Here is a 15,483-nt window from a genome sequence, read left to right as displayed (position 1 = left end):
GCCAATCACGAGAACCGAGGCGGTACATACCAGTCTGTTTCCGGACATGGATCGACTGTTAACTGTGGCCCTTCTAGTTATTCCAGTTTAGAAAGATGCAATTTGCAAGGCTAATGGTCACGTTTTTCCGACACGAGTGTTTGGTTTAAGGCCTTCTGTTGTGAGTAGGGACCTCTGCTGCTGGATGCTTGTGTTCAGGTTTGTTATATAAGTAGGCTGGGTTAATCAACTTTGGCGCCTTTCTACCTACTTGTGCAATACTTGATGGACGAGTCTGCCCCCGTGCTTCTCAGGTAACATATACATACCAGCTAAATGGTTATAAACACTTTTATTTGGTAAAGTTTTTCTTACCCGATATCCCTTTCATGCTCTCCAACAGAAGGGCTGGACAATGTTGGGAAAAATATATAATTTTTCTGATATTTTCGCAGTCCCGATTTGATTTGAAATGCATATTCTCAAAGCTGAATTTCATTTGTTTTTCATACTTTACGTTTAAAAGCACAACTGCATGAAATACCTGCAAGACATAAACATAATTTTTGTAAGGTAATGATAATGATAAAGACATCCGAAATATTTGTCGTAATTGAACTGTTTTCATTGGCGATTTCAATTTAAAATTAATAAACCGTTCAGTCCTGCAACATCTGTTTACGTCTGCTTAAGATCATGTACAGGGACAGTGTGGTTACCTTGGGCCTGTGCTTCGTACCGCGCTAAGTGAGTTAGCTGGATTAGATTGTTGACGATTTCGCGTGATCCTGGATCGTTCGGTTCCCCGAAGCCCATCCGGGACTTGCTGTCATAGCAACAGAGCCGTAAGCGTAAACCTGCTGGGGAGCAGGTTTACTTTATGTAAACAGGATTAGATCGCGGCCACGCAGGTATGTCCGCGTCATTCATACGAAAGCAACAGCGATATTCCACCACTGTTTCAGCATAAATAAATAACACCAATGTAACTAAAGATAATGCAGCACTTGATCCTTTTATTGATTTCACACAGGTCATTTCCTAAAAAAGGGAAATGTACTATTAACATTCTATTACATGTATGTGATTATTACAGATGTAATTCATATTTCAGAGTAGTAATTGTAAATTACTTCGTGTAATCAAGATGAGAGACCACGGCTATAAAAGCGAAGGTGGATTTGGGAAGTCTGTCGCAGTCATATCCTGTCCGTTTACGCGAGCAACCCATTGCGGAAGGTGCAAGATTGATAAGGAGAGTCCTCAGAATTCAGCGTATATTGCGGGACAGACAGGATCCTTTAGCTCAGCGCGACAGTGTGCTCATAGAGAGATATCGATTTTCCCGTGAGGGTATTATTCACTTAACCAACTTGTTGACGAGGGGGTGCAGGACCACCACCTGTCTTTTTTTTTGCTCTGCCCTTTTCTTGGTTGCTGTTATGAACAAACAAACAGAGTATTCCAGGGTCTCTTTCCAAGAGACTAAAAGCAATATAAGTGATAAATATTACCATTCTGTAGAATATTCTTATATTTCACTTTTACTTGTTCCCATGTTCTAGTGGGTCCTGTTGTGGCTCTAATGTGAAAGGGGATATAATATAACATATTATAATATAATGTAATATAATATTGGATAATATGGTGTGATATGATAAATCTACCCTACCGCCTACTGGTGTTGGCCAGAGGGGCCGATGGCGCAATATGGCAGCCTGGCTTCTGTCAGTCTGCCCCAGGGCAGCTGTGGCTACAACTGTAGCTTGCCTCCACCAGTGTGTGAATGTGAGAGTGAATGAATAGTGGCATTGTAAAGCGCTTTGGGTGCCTTGACAAGCGCTATATAAATCCACTCCATTATTATTGTTATTATTGGATTACTTACGAGTTTGATTTGTCAGCAACTTTCTGCCAGCCCTCTCTCCTTGCTTTTGCAGCCTTTGCAGTGTTCCCTTGCGTTTTAATTAAACTCTGAAACTCCTGAAATCCCTCACTCAAGAGTTCTTGCTCTGCTGCCGAAAAATACCGAGCGCGCTCCTTCGCCATTTTCGCCAACCAATCAGCGGGTTGCCGATCACTGTTTCTGCTATCGATGCGTATCCCCTTTTACGGCACCCAGTGATCGCACATTACTTCATCCAGCTGTACTAATCGTCAACAGCAGGTGTGTTCGGGGAACCGGATTAGCGAGCTCACGGTTAGCGCGATGATTTGATCTTGGATGTTTCATTTGATCTTGGATGTAGTAAGCGACGTACGAAGCACAGGGCCCTTGTTCAAATAACCCAAGAAAACAATCAGATACAATAATATTATGTTCTTGTTATAAAACAGTCTTTTCTAAATGGTCCCAGTGGTTTGAGGGCTTTACAAAGAGACTAGTGTGCAAAAAAGCTCATCCTGCAATCTAGTGAGGGTTAACATTCAACACTTTACCTTGAATTATTATTAATTTTTTGCCCATTTGGAGTACTCACTTAGAAAACAAAATAAGATAAACTGCAAGGCTAAATTTATTCTAAGAGGCTTCATTTAAAAACGAACATGTTAAAACACAGCTTAACTATTAATCCGTCATAGGTCACTGGGGACTCAGCTCAGGGATCATTGTAAATTAAATGTAGAATTTTATCTCTTCTCATATTTTGCACTTACAATACAGTCAAGTTAAAACTACATTAAGTAAAACAAACAAACAAACAAACGGTGCACTACAGATAACTACTGTGTTGCATTTTTTTTACCTGACCACCACCAGACACCTCAGCTATACACTTACATATTTTTGTAAATAAATTTTTTATTTTTTTATTCTTCACTACCATCTTAATTAATTTTTTTTTTAGTGTTTACTATTTAATAGACAGTTACACTACAGTCTTTTTAACCTTTTGTTGTGATTTTGTGTGTGTTTTTTTTCTGCACACATAATTTTGTTCAGTCAATGCATCAGTGACTCATTGACTGAATGACAATAAAAACTGTGAATGATTAAAACTCTAAATGTGTTATTGAGTAATTAATGAGAAGTGCGACTATGATATGAATACCTGAATTGAAATAATGTGGCTAAAGCAGCTTCGGAATAAGAATGTGGCTAAAGCAGTCTGTATATTCTGACAGAAAGCAGCTGGAAAAGCAGAAGAGAGCCAAATACACTTAGAGGAAGAGATGACTCCTGGGATTCAGGCAGTGGTCCGTGCTACCCAAGCATGGCTGCAGTCCTCCTGGCATGTCCAGGTGCCCTTTGCCTGGCTAGAAGCCTGTGTGGAGTGGCTACAAGGAGAGGCAGGAGGAGAAGCTCATCTGTCACAGCAGCAAACCAACCAGCAGGTAGGCAGGATGTGCGACTGTCTCAGTGTACAACTCCATCCATCCATCCATCTTCATCCGCTTTATCCGGGGCCGGGTCGCGGGGGCAGCAGCCTAAGCAAAGAGGCCCAGACCTCCCTCTCCCCAGCCACCTCCTCCAGCTTATCCGGGGGAATACCAAGGCGTTCCCAGGCCAGCCGAGAGATATAATCTCTCCAGCGTGTCCTGGGTCTGCCCCGGGGCCTCCTCCCGGTGGGACATGCCTGGAACACCTCACCCAGGAGGCGCCCAGGGGGCATCCTTGTCAGATGCCCGAACCACCTCAGCTGGCTCCTTTCGATGTGGAGCAGCAGCTGCTCTACTCTGAGCCCCTCCCGGATGGCCGAACTTCTCACCCTATCTCTAAGGCCAGCCACCCTTCGGAGGAAGCTCATTTCTGCCGCTTGTATCCGCGATCTCGTTCTTTCGGTCACTACCCACAGCTCGTGGCCATAGGTGAGGGTAGGGACGTAGATCGACCGGTAAATTGAGAGCTTCGCTTTTACACTCAGCTCCCTCTTCACCACGACGGACCGGTGCAGCGTCCGCATTACTGCAGCTGCAGCCCCAATCCGTCTGTCGATCTCCGGCTCCCTTCTCCCATCACTCGCGAACAAGACCCCGAGATACTTGAACTCCTCCACTTGGGGCAGGAACTCATCCCCGACCCGGAGTGGGCACTCCACCCTTTTCCGGCTGAGAACCATGGCCTCAGATTTGGAGGTGCTGATCCTCATTCCCGCTGCTTCACACTCGGCTGCGAACCGTTCCAGTGCGAGCTGGAGGCCCTCACCCGATGAAGCCAACAGAACCACATCATCAGCAAAAATCAGAGATGAGATTCTGAGGCCACCAAAGCGAAAGCCCTCCGCCACTTGGCTGCGCCTAGAAATCCTGTCCATAAAAATTATGAACAGAACCGGAGACAAAGGGCAGCCCTGGCGGAGCCCATCACCCACTGGGAACGAGTCCGACTTATTGCCGGCAATGCGAACCAAGCTCTTGCAACGGTTGTATAGGGATCGAATGGCCCGTAGCAATGGGCCAGACACCCCATATTCCCGCAACACCTCCCACAGGACACCCCGAGGGACACGGTCGAATGCCTTCTCCAAGTCCACAAAACACATGTAGACTGGTTGGGCAAACTCCCATGCACCCTCAAGTATCCTGGAGAGGATAAAGAGCTGGTCCAGTGTTCCGTGACCAGGACGAAAACCGCATTGTTCCTCCTGTATCCGAGGTTCGACTAACGGACGAACTCTCCTTTCCAGCACCCTGGCATAGACTTTCCCAGGGAGGCTGAGGAGTGTGATCCCCCTGTAGTTGGAACACACCCTCCGGTCCCCCTTCTTAAAGAGGGGACCACCACCCCGGTCTGCCAGTCCACAGGTACTGCCCCTGATCTCCACGCAACATTGCAGAGGCGTGTCAACCAGGACAGCCCTACAACGTCCAGAGCCTTCAGGAACTCGGGGCGGACCTCATCAACACCAGGGGCTCTGCCACCAAGGAGTTGTTTAACTGCCTCAGTGACCTCGCCCCCGGAAATTGGCGGGTCATTCCCCTCATCCCCAGACTCTGCTTCCTCCTCGGAAGACGTGTCAGTGGGATTAAGGAGGTCCTCGAAGTATTCCTTCCACCGCCTGACAATTTTCTCAGTCGACGTCAGCAGCGCTCCGCCAGCACTATACACAGTGCAGGTAGAGCACCGCTTTCCCCTCCTGAGACGTCTGACGGTTTGCCAGAATCTCTTCGAGGCAGTCCGAAAGTCTTTCCATGGCCTCTCCGAACTCCTCCCACACCCGAGTTTTTGCTTCAGCCACTGCCCGAGCCGCATTCCGCTTGGCCTGTCGATACCTGTCGGCTGCCTCCAGAGTCCCACAGGCTAACCAAGCCCGATAGGACTCCTTCTTCAGCCTGGTGGCTCCCTTCACCTCTGGTGTCCACCATTTGGTTCGGGGATTACCACCACGGCAGGCACCAACCACCTTGCAGCCGCAGCTCAATGCAGCAGCTTCGGCAATGGAGACGCTGAACATGGTCCATTCGGACTCAATGTCCCCAGTCTCCCTCGGAATGCTGTTGAAGCTCTGCCGGAGGTGTGCGTTGAAGATCTCGCGGACTGGGGCCTCTGCTAGACGTTCCCAGCACACCCTCATTACGCGTTTAGGTGCACCAGGTCTGTCCAGCGTCCTCCCCCGCCACCTGATCCAACTCACCACCAGGTGGTGATCAGTTGACAGCTCAGCCCCTCTCTTTACCCGAGTGTCCAGAACATATGGTCGCAGGTCTGCTGATACGATTACAAAATCGATCATCGACCTACGGCCTAGAGCGTCCTGGTGCCACGTGCACTTATGGACACTCTTATGTTCGAACAGGGTGTTCGTTATGGCCAAACTGTGATTAGCACAGAAGTCCAATAACAAAGCACCGCTCGGGTTCAGATCAGGGAGGCCGTCCCTCCCAATCACGCCCCTCCAGGTCTCGCTGTCGTTACCCACGTGAGCATTGAAGTCTCCCAGCAGGACAACAGAGTCTCCAGGTGGAGCACCCTCCAGTACCCCCCCCCCCCCCCCCCCCCCCCCAGGGACTCTAAGAAGGCTGGGTACTCTGAACTGCCACTCGGCGCATAAGCGCAGATGACAGTCAGGACCCGTTCCCAGACCCTAAGGCGCAGGGAACAAACCCTCTCGTCCACCGGGAAAAACCCCAACGTACCGGCAGCAAGCCGAGGGGATATTAGAATACCCACCCCAGCCCGCCGCCTCTCACCAGGGGCAACTCCAGACTGAGACAGAGTCCAGCCCCTCTCCAGGAGACTGGTTCCAGAGCCCAAGCCATGCGTAGAGGTGAGCCCGACTATATCTAGCCGGTACCTCTCAACCTCACGCACTAACTCAGGCTCCTTCCCCACCAGAGAGGTGACATTCCATGTCCCTATTGCCAGTCTTGGCAGCCGGGGGTCAGTCCGCCAGGGCCTCCGCTCCTGGCCGCCACCCGGCACACAATGCACCCGACCCCTATGGCGCCTCCTGCGGGTGGTGGGCCTGCGGGAGGATGGGCCCATGTCTCCTCTTCGGGCTGTGCCCGGCCGGGCCCCATGGACTAAGGCCCGGCCACCAGACGCTCGCCCTCGGGCACCCTCCCCGGGCCTGGCTCCAGGGCGGGGCCCCGGTAACCCTATCCCGGGCAGGGTAAACTGTTCCCTCGGTGTCCTTTTCATAAGGGTCTTATGAATCGCTCTTTGTCTGGTCCCTCACCCAGGGCCAGTTTGCCATGGGAGACCCTACCAGGGGGCAAAAGCCCCCAGACAACATAGCCCCTGGGATCCCTGGGACACACAAACCCCTCCACCACGATAAGGTAGTGATTCAAGGAGGAGCAGTGTACAACTCGATAGACAGAAATCAAATGCTTTGTTTTTGTCAACAAAAGTCTAAGGATTCCTTTCCTACCTGTTTCTGGATAATTCTCCACAGCTCCAGAAACTCCAGTATAGATTAAGAGATCTTGTTTCCACTTATTGTCTTATAAGATGTTCGCTCACTTATTATGACATGGGTTAAGTATGGGCCACATGATAGAAGGTGGTCACGGGGTGGATGGTTACCCCACTTTTGACTCAAAGATGGTTACTGGCTTCGATGTGAACATGTGGATTTGATGTGGTTCATGCACATTTTATCACTCTTGGTAGAATAACCCAGTCTGAGCTGAATAACATCTGTGACACAGCAGTTAGTTCGGTGTCTCTTCCTTTTTTGCATTCATGTGATCGTCATACTGCAAATATGCAGCTAGCAGAAGGCAAAACTCAAACAACCCTGGGGCTGATAACCAAGAAACAGAAGCCCAAGACCATACACATTTCTATCACTGTTAGCTGAGAACAAGGAGCTCATGCTAGAGTAGGTAATAATGAGCAAATGTGGGTGACTGAAGAGTGAAAGGACACATTCTGGTCTGACAAATCCTGGTTTCTGTTACAACAAGCTGATGGCAGCATGATTCCATCCTACTCGGCGTCAGCTGTCGCAGCTTGCGGTGGCGTCATGTGGGGAATATTTCCCTGTATTGACGCATCATTTGTATGACACAGTGTACCAAAATATTGTTGTCGAACAGCCAATTATGGGACTGGAAGTGAACATAATAGGTCCACTCTATGTGTAACTGCTGCTGAATGACAGTAAGTGAACCAAAAATGAATCTCACTGCTTGATGTGGTTTTTCAGGCGCTGGACCAATGGCTGTTAACAGACCTCAGAGACCTGGACTTTCCTGTCCTGCCAGAAGGGCTCGCTGAAGCCCAGAAGACTGAGCTCAGTGGCAACTTCTGCGTCCAGGTACAAACTTTCATGTTACATAGTTCATCCAGTTTCTTTATTTATTCTTTTTGTTGTTGGGGACAGTTCTGATCATATTTTCAACAAAAAAAAAAACAAATAAAAAAAAAGCATGTAAAAACAGCAAACAATAGGCTGAGAACAATATGTGTACCAACAGCATAAAACCTGAGCTAAATCACATAAAGGCAAGTCACTCAGCTTTTCACATTGGGAGGGGGGTATTTAGGCGTTCCTGCTGCATTTATTTAACTGATCCGTGATTTTTGAAAGTAGTCTAAAATTGGAGTTTTTGTGTGTATTGTGTGTACATTTGTTATTGTTGTTACTTTTGCTTTTGTGGCTTTTTTGCCTGCATCGGAGAGGGAAAAAAATTGCAAAGCAAGCTCTTGAGGAAATATAGCGCTTGAGTTAATGGTGATGATTAATTTGGGCTGTGCATACAGATAACTCACCTTGCTGGTGACACCAACGCTCGGTTGATCATCGTGCACGCAAATGGAAACATGACAAGAGGTCCAACTCTGTTTTAGGTCGACTCATTATTGGACATCAGTCAGCCGGCGTATGGTCAGCTGCAGAAGTGGAGGGGCACAGATTGTGTCAATGACGAGGTGTCTGCAGTCACACAGACCACCCAGAGGCCCTGGGAAGCCAAACCCACCCGTATGCTTCTACTGCAGGTCAGAGTCTTATGTGAATCATAGTTGCCATTAAAAAAAATCTCAATTGAGTTTCAGTAAAAGCCTTTTGAATGAATGCCTTTATGTAAATAACAGCGTTAACCTTAAAAAGCAGATGTTGAATATGTGATGATACTAGTTGTCTTCTTGGGTCACAAAAGGGAGATCAAAAATTGCAGATTTAAAACATAAAATTTCATTTTAAAGCTTTGGCTTTTGCATCATCCAGCATCCTGCATTTGTCTGTGTCTTAGTAGCTTTTCAGCGTCTCACAGACAAACAGAAAAACATTCAGGCACTTCCCGTAGAGACAGAGCTTTAAACTGTGTTGTTAATAGAAAATATTGTCTGGACTCGTCTTGACGCAGTGTGTCCAGCACTTATCTGTGACCAGACTTTATCTTTGTATGTTTGGTTGAGTGGAATAATTCTGCTTCTCTTCCTGACTGAATCAGAGCGGACGGTACCATCAGTGAGAGCATATGAAAGAGTAAATTGCAGGAATATATGAGGCAGACTCTAATTTCCACCATAAGTAATATACTTTTCAGTGTATGTTTTTTTTCTTTTCTTAAAGAACAGTGCAGGTGTTGCTTAGAAACGTTGCTGTGACTTTTTTAACTGTTTCTCAGACCATTTTTGATCAAAGAGTCGTAGATTAGCTTTGACTAGGACAGGGCAGCCAGCGTGTATAATCATATTAAAAGAAATCGAAATAACAGTTATTTCCATACTGAATCAGTCTACATGGGTTTTAGAGTCTAAACAACCTACAGTGCTGTGGAAAATTATTTATTATTCACGATTTCCTTTTCTTTTCTTTTCTTGCATATTTGTCACGCTGGCATGTTTCAGATCATCAAACAATTTTGCATTTTTAGACAAACATAAACTTAGTAAATATAAATTACTGTTTTAGAACTGTGTGTGAAAAAATAATTGCCCCTAAATGTCATAGCTGGCTGTGACACCTTTGTCACCAAGAACTGCAATCAAATGTTTGTGATAACTGAGTGAGTTGTTCACATCACTGTGGAGGAATTTTGGCCCCTCATCTTTTCAGAGTTATTATCATTCAGCCACACCGGAGGGTTTTTGGGTATCATTGACCTGTTTAAAGTTATGCTACAGTATCCAGAGTTATTATAAGACCAGACTTTTTTTTTTTTTGAGTCATTCAGAGGATGATTGGCTCACATGTTTAGGATCAAACTGATGGAAGGACATTCTCCTTCAGGATTTTCTGGTAGAGATCAGAATTCATGGTTCAATCATTGACTGCAAGTCATCCTGAAGCAGCAAAACAGCCCCAGACCATTACACTACCACCACCATGTTTGACCGCTGGTACGATTTTGTTCTTATGAAATGCTGTGTTAGTTTCACACCAGATGTAACGAGACTCAAACCTTCCACAAAGTTCAACTTTTCTCTCATCAGTCCACAGACTTTTTCCCCCCAAAATATGTACATACATCCCAAAATAGATGTTGTTCTGGAGTCTCCTGGATGAGCTGTCGGTGAGCTCTTAGAGTAATTTTAGCAGACCATCCACTTCTGGGAAGGTTCACCACTGTTCCATGTTTTCTCCATTTGTGGATAAACTTTAGAAATGGTTTTGTAATCATTTCCAGACTGATAGATGTCAATGTTTTGTTTCTCAGCTGTTTTGAGTTTCTTTAGATTGTGTTAATTTAAATCATTTCTTGATTTAGCAGGTTTGGCAGTAAACCTGGTTGCGGCCAGTCTAATTGAACTCAGTTTATTTTTAAAAATTTTAGATAGTCATATTTCCCTTATTTAGTGAAATTGTAAATTAAATTAAATATGCTAACTTACACAAATGCACAAATCATCTACTATGTTTTTTTTGTTTTTCTAATTTTCCTTTATGCCTTAATACGTCTACATTCATAAGTAAAGAGCAGTTACAGAGCTGTTAAGTTTTGGCCCAGATATTTCTGTCTAAATCCAAACCCTCACATATTTATGAGAGCCTCCAGACAACAGCCCACGGGGTCTCAGATTACTGCAGAAAATGAACTGAAAAATTCACACAACTGTCTTTTAATCTGTTTAATTCACACAAAAAGACAAACACACTTTTCTTATAGATTTGCATAAATGTCATCATAATCTTTTTATTACTTACGTGTTTTCTGATCAAACATGTTTGATTGCACAGGTGACAGATGGAGTTCAGAGCCTGGAGGCTATGGAGTATCAGCCAATCCCTGCTCTCAGCGCGGCACTCAGGTTAAGGATTGAGCTGTAAAACATGTTACTGCAATATCGTGTCTTTTTACTGCTAGTTATTTGAAAACATTTTAAAGGGCACATGTCTGCCTAAAATGAAATAAAAGTCTTTTCCTCCTAACAATATTGCCTCGAGTTTTATAGAAACACAAGTATCCAAGCACAATGAGAAATGGATGAAATGTTGTTGTTATTGTTAATTAAAAATAAGAACTAGACATTTTCCTGAAATGTTGCTGACTCTTGCAGGCCCGGTGCAAAGCTGCAGCTGCAAGGAAAGATAGTTTGCAGACTTGGTGTTTTGCTTTTGGGGCCGTCCAACATCAAAATCCTCGGTGGTGAGGTCGAAGACCTGGTGGACAGGAATAACCAGGTAACCTCTAACGATTTCTCGTACGTTTTGTCTCATTTCTTCTGATTTCTCTTTTCTTGTATAAAACTACACAAAGATATTATAGGATTTTGTATAGCAATAAGATGGAGTACACCATACACATTCAGTGGCTTATTTTGATACTGTTGTGATAGGGCAGGGTGCTGTGTCGGACACTGGGACTTCCTGAGCAGGAACAGGAAGGAGAGGAGGCTCCAGCACAACAACAAGGTATATGTATTAGACTCTGTGTATCTTCAAAGATCATCCATCATCGGCACAATGTGACACTACATACACTTTATTAGAAATTTAGACATTCTGTCTTATATGGCTTTGCTTTTCTTCTTTAATCTAACCTGCCCATTTTTTAAAATTATACTAACATATATGTTGTTGTTGTTGTTTTTTTCTCTTTGTTTTAAGGTAACCAGGAAGTGGATGATCTGGATCTTGATGATGCAGAGCTGTTAGCCAGTCTCGAGGCCCAAGAGGAAGTTGAAATGCTTCAGGTTGAACCTGCCCGAGACAGCGGCTACAGCACGCTGCATGAGGCTTCCACTCAGTCTTCGAGAAGCTCGTCCATCAGGAGCCTTGTCCCAGCCGCTTCGTCCAGGTGGGTGGTAAACAATGTGATGTCTTGACATTTCGATGCTGCAAAGCCTCACTTTGCACTGTCGTGGAAATCGTGGCATTTCTAGTTTTAACATCACTTTTATCTTCAGGGAAAAAAAAGACTTTAAGATGGTTTTAATGCATTCGTCTTACAGCATCTTCACAAAGTTTTCTAATAAAATGTCTTTACGTCGCTGCGGCCGGTGACAAGAACAACATTCTTAACAAATAGGCAGTATACCTACAGCAGGAGGAGAAATCACAGGGTAGATTCAAATGTCACGACAATTTCCGTTTTATTTAAAGTTCATCAATTTCCTGAAGAGACAGAAGCTGCTGAGAATAAAGTGGAACGTACACCGGTCATTTTGAGATGCAGGAAAAAGACAGTTCATATGTCATGATGTAAAATGCTAAGCGAGTTGTGCAGGGTACAATTATTTCCAGGAGGAATGAACTGCAGAGTCACTAGTTTACACTGGCCTCATTGACTTACACAGAGAAATAACATTGTCTCATATTTAGCTGTTATATCGTTTCAATGTTGTGATGACGAAGATTCAAGGATAGGATGATGCAAAGTGTTGTCGCTACAGTTTTTTCAAATTTATGTCTGTGTGAACTTCTTTGTCCAGTCTTCTGTGTGCGCTTTGAACAGTGAGCTGATTAACCCCGATGATTTAAAAGCCCTGTTAACTCAGTCCGACATAATTTGCTGTTGTCTTTCAGAAGTGAACTCTCCACCCGCTCTGACAGAGGTGGCTCGACCCGAAGCAGCAGAAATGGTTTAGACCAGGGTTACCTAAATGATGACGAACACGTGGAAGCTGACCTCTTTGACTCAGTTCCCCCCGATGCAGTTCATCAACAGATCCAAGATCACAGCATGGCAGACGAAGACTTTCCTGACGAAGACTTTGACGACCTTCCCCTGGAGGAGCTGGACAGTGTGATTTTCCAGGAAAATGAAAGTGTCCCCACACCATCTGACAGCAGTTACAGAAACACACCACGGAACAGCAGAATAACAGGAAATCCCAACAGAGCAACAAAACCCCAAGCTGCTCTGTTTGAATCATGCACTTTGAGTGGCTCTGGGCCACGACTTGGGTCTATCAACTCCAGATCCAGCGCACAGAAAAGGGACAATAGAGAAGCTTCAGAGCAATTAACCAAGACAACTCCCGAGCTATTTCTTTCTCCAGCAGCTTCGGAGGCAGCACGTGAATTATATTTGGCTGCTAATGACGAGATTGATTTTGTGGATGAAGATATGGACTGCATTTTGGAAGAGGCAGAAACCAGTGGGAAGACTAGTGGACCAAATGAGATCCCTGTTCAGCTTAGGTCTAGTAGAGGCACCGAGAGCACTAGCTACGAAACAGAAGCTTCAAGGTCGTCCAAACAAAATGCTCGGAGTGGCAGCCCAGTCCCTCCTGTCACTCTGACCTCTCCACCCTTTACATACTTGTGCTTGCTAGAAAATTTAATGTCCAAACCACTTCTCCACATCATGGAGATCCATGTCAAAGCTTTCATTGTGACTCTCTTGGGAAAACTGAGCAGCAGTAATGGCGTTTGGAGTGTTTCTGCTACAATATCTGACGGGACCGGTTACCTGGACGTGGAGCTGTCCAATGAAGTTTTGACAGGCCTTCTGGGCTTCTCGGTAGCAGAGAAGGGAGCCCTGAAGCGTGACCCGTCTCGGAGAGGTGAGCTGGATGCGGGGATGAGGAGATGCCAGGAAGAGCTTGTGGACATGTGCTGCATTATGACTGTTATTGTTCAACTGGAGGGCAGGAAAGCGGTGGTGACCAAAGTGGACCCCGTCAGCGAGAAAACACTCCAGGAGCTCGAGCAGAGGGTGAGGGACGGGAGAAAATAAACAGTGGTTGAGGGGAAGTGGGCGATAATGAGAAAATTGCAGGCAGCGGAAAAGTATATTGCTCTTAGGCAGAGATAAAAAAAATTGCCAACAAAACTGTGGCAGATGTAACATCACTCAGTGGCCTTGAAAGTTTTCTTTTCATGTAATGAAACTAATAGTTGCGCTGCATGGAAGGAAAAAAATCACGCTAGTTTCAGACTAAGGTAGTTATTTTAATTGGTGATCAACCTGCCCTTCTGCTTCAGATTTGGAGAGCAGAAGGTGTGAAATGATGATCAGCATCCCATCTGCTCCATGTGAATGTGACGTTCTGCCATTTGTCATTTGAGGATTTCATTCATCTATTCATTGTGTTGTTTTCCGCTTAGAATGCGCCGCATTGCTCACAAGCACACTAAACAGATTCAACAAACAAAGGTGGTTATGTGCAAATCAGATCAGACATCCCGGTTTTCAAGGCCCCGAATTCTGCTTAATGCTGAAAACTACCCGAAGAGCAGGGCGAAGTACACAAGATGAGAGGAGGGATGTTGGGGGGGTGGGGTGTTAGTCGTCTGATTGTGGTAATGAATTGCCAGCCGTTGCATTCATTCAGTACAACCATTACTTCTTACTGAAAAGTGATTGAATAGCCAAGGGCAATGCGGGTCTTTAATAAACTCCCTCAGAGAAGAATGAGAGGAAAGAAAGATAAAGGAGAGGCCATGAGCTTCGATTATTTCCGTTCATTACAGAGTCTCGTCTGTTTTCATCTCTTAAGAACGCGCATACCACAAATTTAATGCATTGTCTGCATTTACTGTATCTTGAACGTTTTTATATATACATTTTTTTTTGTCTTGCGCTCTGTGACTAATAAAAATGTGCCCGTCCTTGTTGCTATGCTTATCTTTCCTTTCTGAGCGTTGTGTTTTTTCCAGTTTAGCTGAATAACGTTATAAAGCAGACTGCCTCACAGATACACCGTGTTTCATTTGGTCTGTATCAAACGCAGCTGTTGGATATGCACTGTTTAAGCACACAGTGTTTAAAAGTATCTCTAATTACTACCTGGGCTTCTTTAGAGGAGTCAGAGATCTCACTTTCAGATGAAACAGTTTAAGAATTTCTGCTACATAAATTACTCAGTGTCTCTTCTGCCTTGTCTACGTCTTCTCTTAGGTGTGATAATGAGCAAAACACGGGTTATTAAAATGTATGTTATATCCTTAGAATTGTGTTTCTGTGGTGGGAGCGCACCTGCATGTATATTGTAGTCTTATGCCACTGTGTGCACTTCCATTCAGGTAGCCGGTCTTGGTTCATTAAGAGCTAATCAGCTTGAACATCTAAATCAGGACCCTGCTATGCATGTTGATAGCCTGTTATGTGCTAATGAAGCTGAATTTGGTGGAGGGCTGAGTGAGGAAGGGGGAAAGCAGCAACCCATAGGGAGATACAAGTGGAATAACTATTGGGTGATAGAGTAAATGAACTGAGAGGGGAGTGCTTGTTCACCGGGTATGAAAGCAAACCAGCCGTCTGCTCCCGATATTATTGGGTGGCTGTATGGTGAGTAACAAGGAGTACCCAATACATTTATTTCCTGTTTATATGCAGTCATGCTACAGAAACCATGAGTGCAATTTAGAAGTACCATCAAGTTTAAAGAGCTGTCTCTGATTTAGCTCCATCACACAATGGTTGTTCACTCATAGCTGTTAATTACCCAGAGCTATAAGAGTCTAAAGAGAACGATCAATTAAAGAAAAAGGTTCAGTTTTAAACACAAAGTTTTAAGGTTTTGATTTATTTACTAAATGAAAAATACAAGTTTATTTCATATGAGTGTAGAGCAAATAGGTCCATCTCATTTATTGACTTCACTGACCCTAGAGAGTCACAGATTACTGTGGAGAGATTGTACACAGTTACCTTGATGATAGATATCAGTATGGACGAATAAAATAAATTTCACTCCAATTTAATAAAGGTTACATGTGG

At 44.8% G+C, this 15,483-nt stretch overlaps 1 protein-coding gene across 2 annotated transcripts; it reads left to right on the top strand.

Annotated features, from left to right (window-relative positions):
• Positions 1 to 31: 31 nt before the first annotated feature.
• Positions 32 to 14,394, top strand: rmi1 (RMI1, RecQ mediated genome instability 1, homolog (S. cerevisiae)). 2 transcript variants are annotated; one of them, XM_014414422.3, is made up of 9 exons: positions 32 to 293; positions 3,106 to 3,315; positions 7,575 to 7,685; positions 8,219 to 8,368; positions 10,554 to 10,624; positions 10,874 to 10,997; positions 11,153 to 11,228; positions 11,424 to 11,613; positions 12,342 to 14,394. In XM_014414422.3, exons 2-9 carry the CDS (start codon positions 3,154 to 3,156, stop codon positions 13,495 to 13,497), a joined length of 2,040 nt encoding a protein of 679 aa, XP_014269908.3. In that variant the 5' UTR covers positions 32 to 293; positions 3,106 to 3,153; the 3' UTR covers positions 13,498 to 14,394. The 2 variants fall into 2 exon arrangements, with proteins under 2 accessions (XP_014269908.3, XP_076747033.1); XM_076890918.1 differs by lacking the exon at positions 32 to 293 and adding an exon at positions 695 to 890.
• The last annotated feature ends 1,089 nt before the right edge of the window (positions 14,395 to 15,483 follow it).

The sequence above is a fragment of the Maylandia zebra genome, linkage group LG12, assembly GCF_041146795.1.
Source record: "Maylandia zebra isolate NMK-2024a linkage group LG12, Mzebra_GT3a, whole genome shotgun sequence".
In the NCBI taxonomy this organism is placed as follows: domain Eukaryota; kingdom Metazoa; phylum Chordata; class Actinopteri; order Cichliformes; family Cichlidae; genus Maylandia; species Maylandia zebra.
The sequence above is the reverse complement of the archived record's forward strand: the minus strand, read 5'-3'. Positions and strand labels throughout refer to the sequence as shown.

Bases quoted from the DNA above. Each gene is read 5' to 3' on its own strand.
- rmi1 (XM_014414422.3), top strand. From the start codon at position 3,154: ATGACTCCTGGGATTCAGGCAGTGGTCCGTGCTACCCAAGCATGGCTG. The intron at 10,998-11,152 runs GTAACCTCTAAC...CTGTTGTGATAG, and splicing joins TGGTGGACAGGAATAACCAG to GGCAGGGTGCTGTGTCGGAC. The intron at 11,229-11,423 runs GTATATGTATTA...CTTTGTTTTAAG, and splicing joins GGCTCCAGCACAACAACAAG to GTAACCAGGAAGTGGATGAT.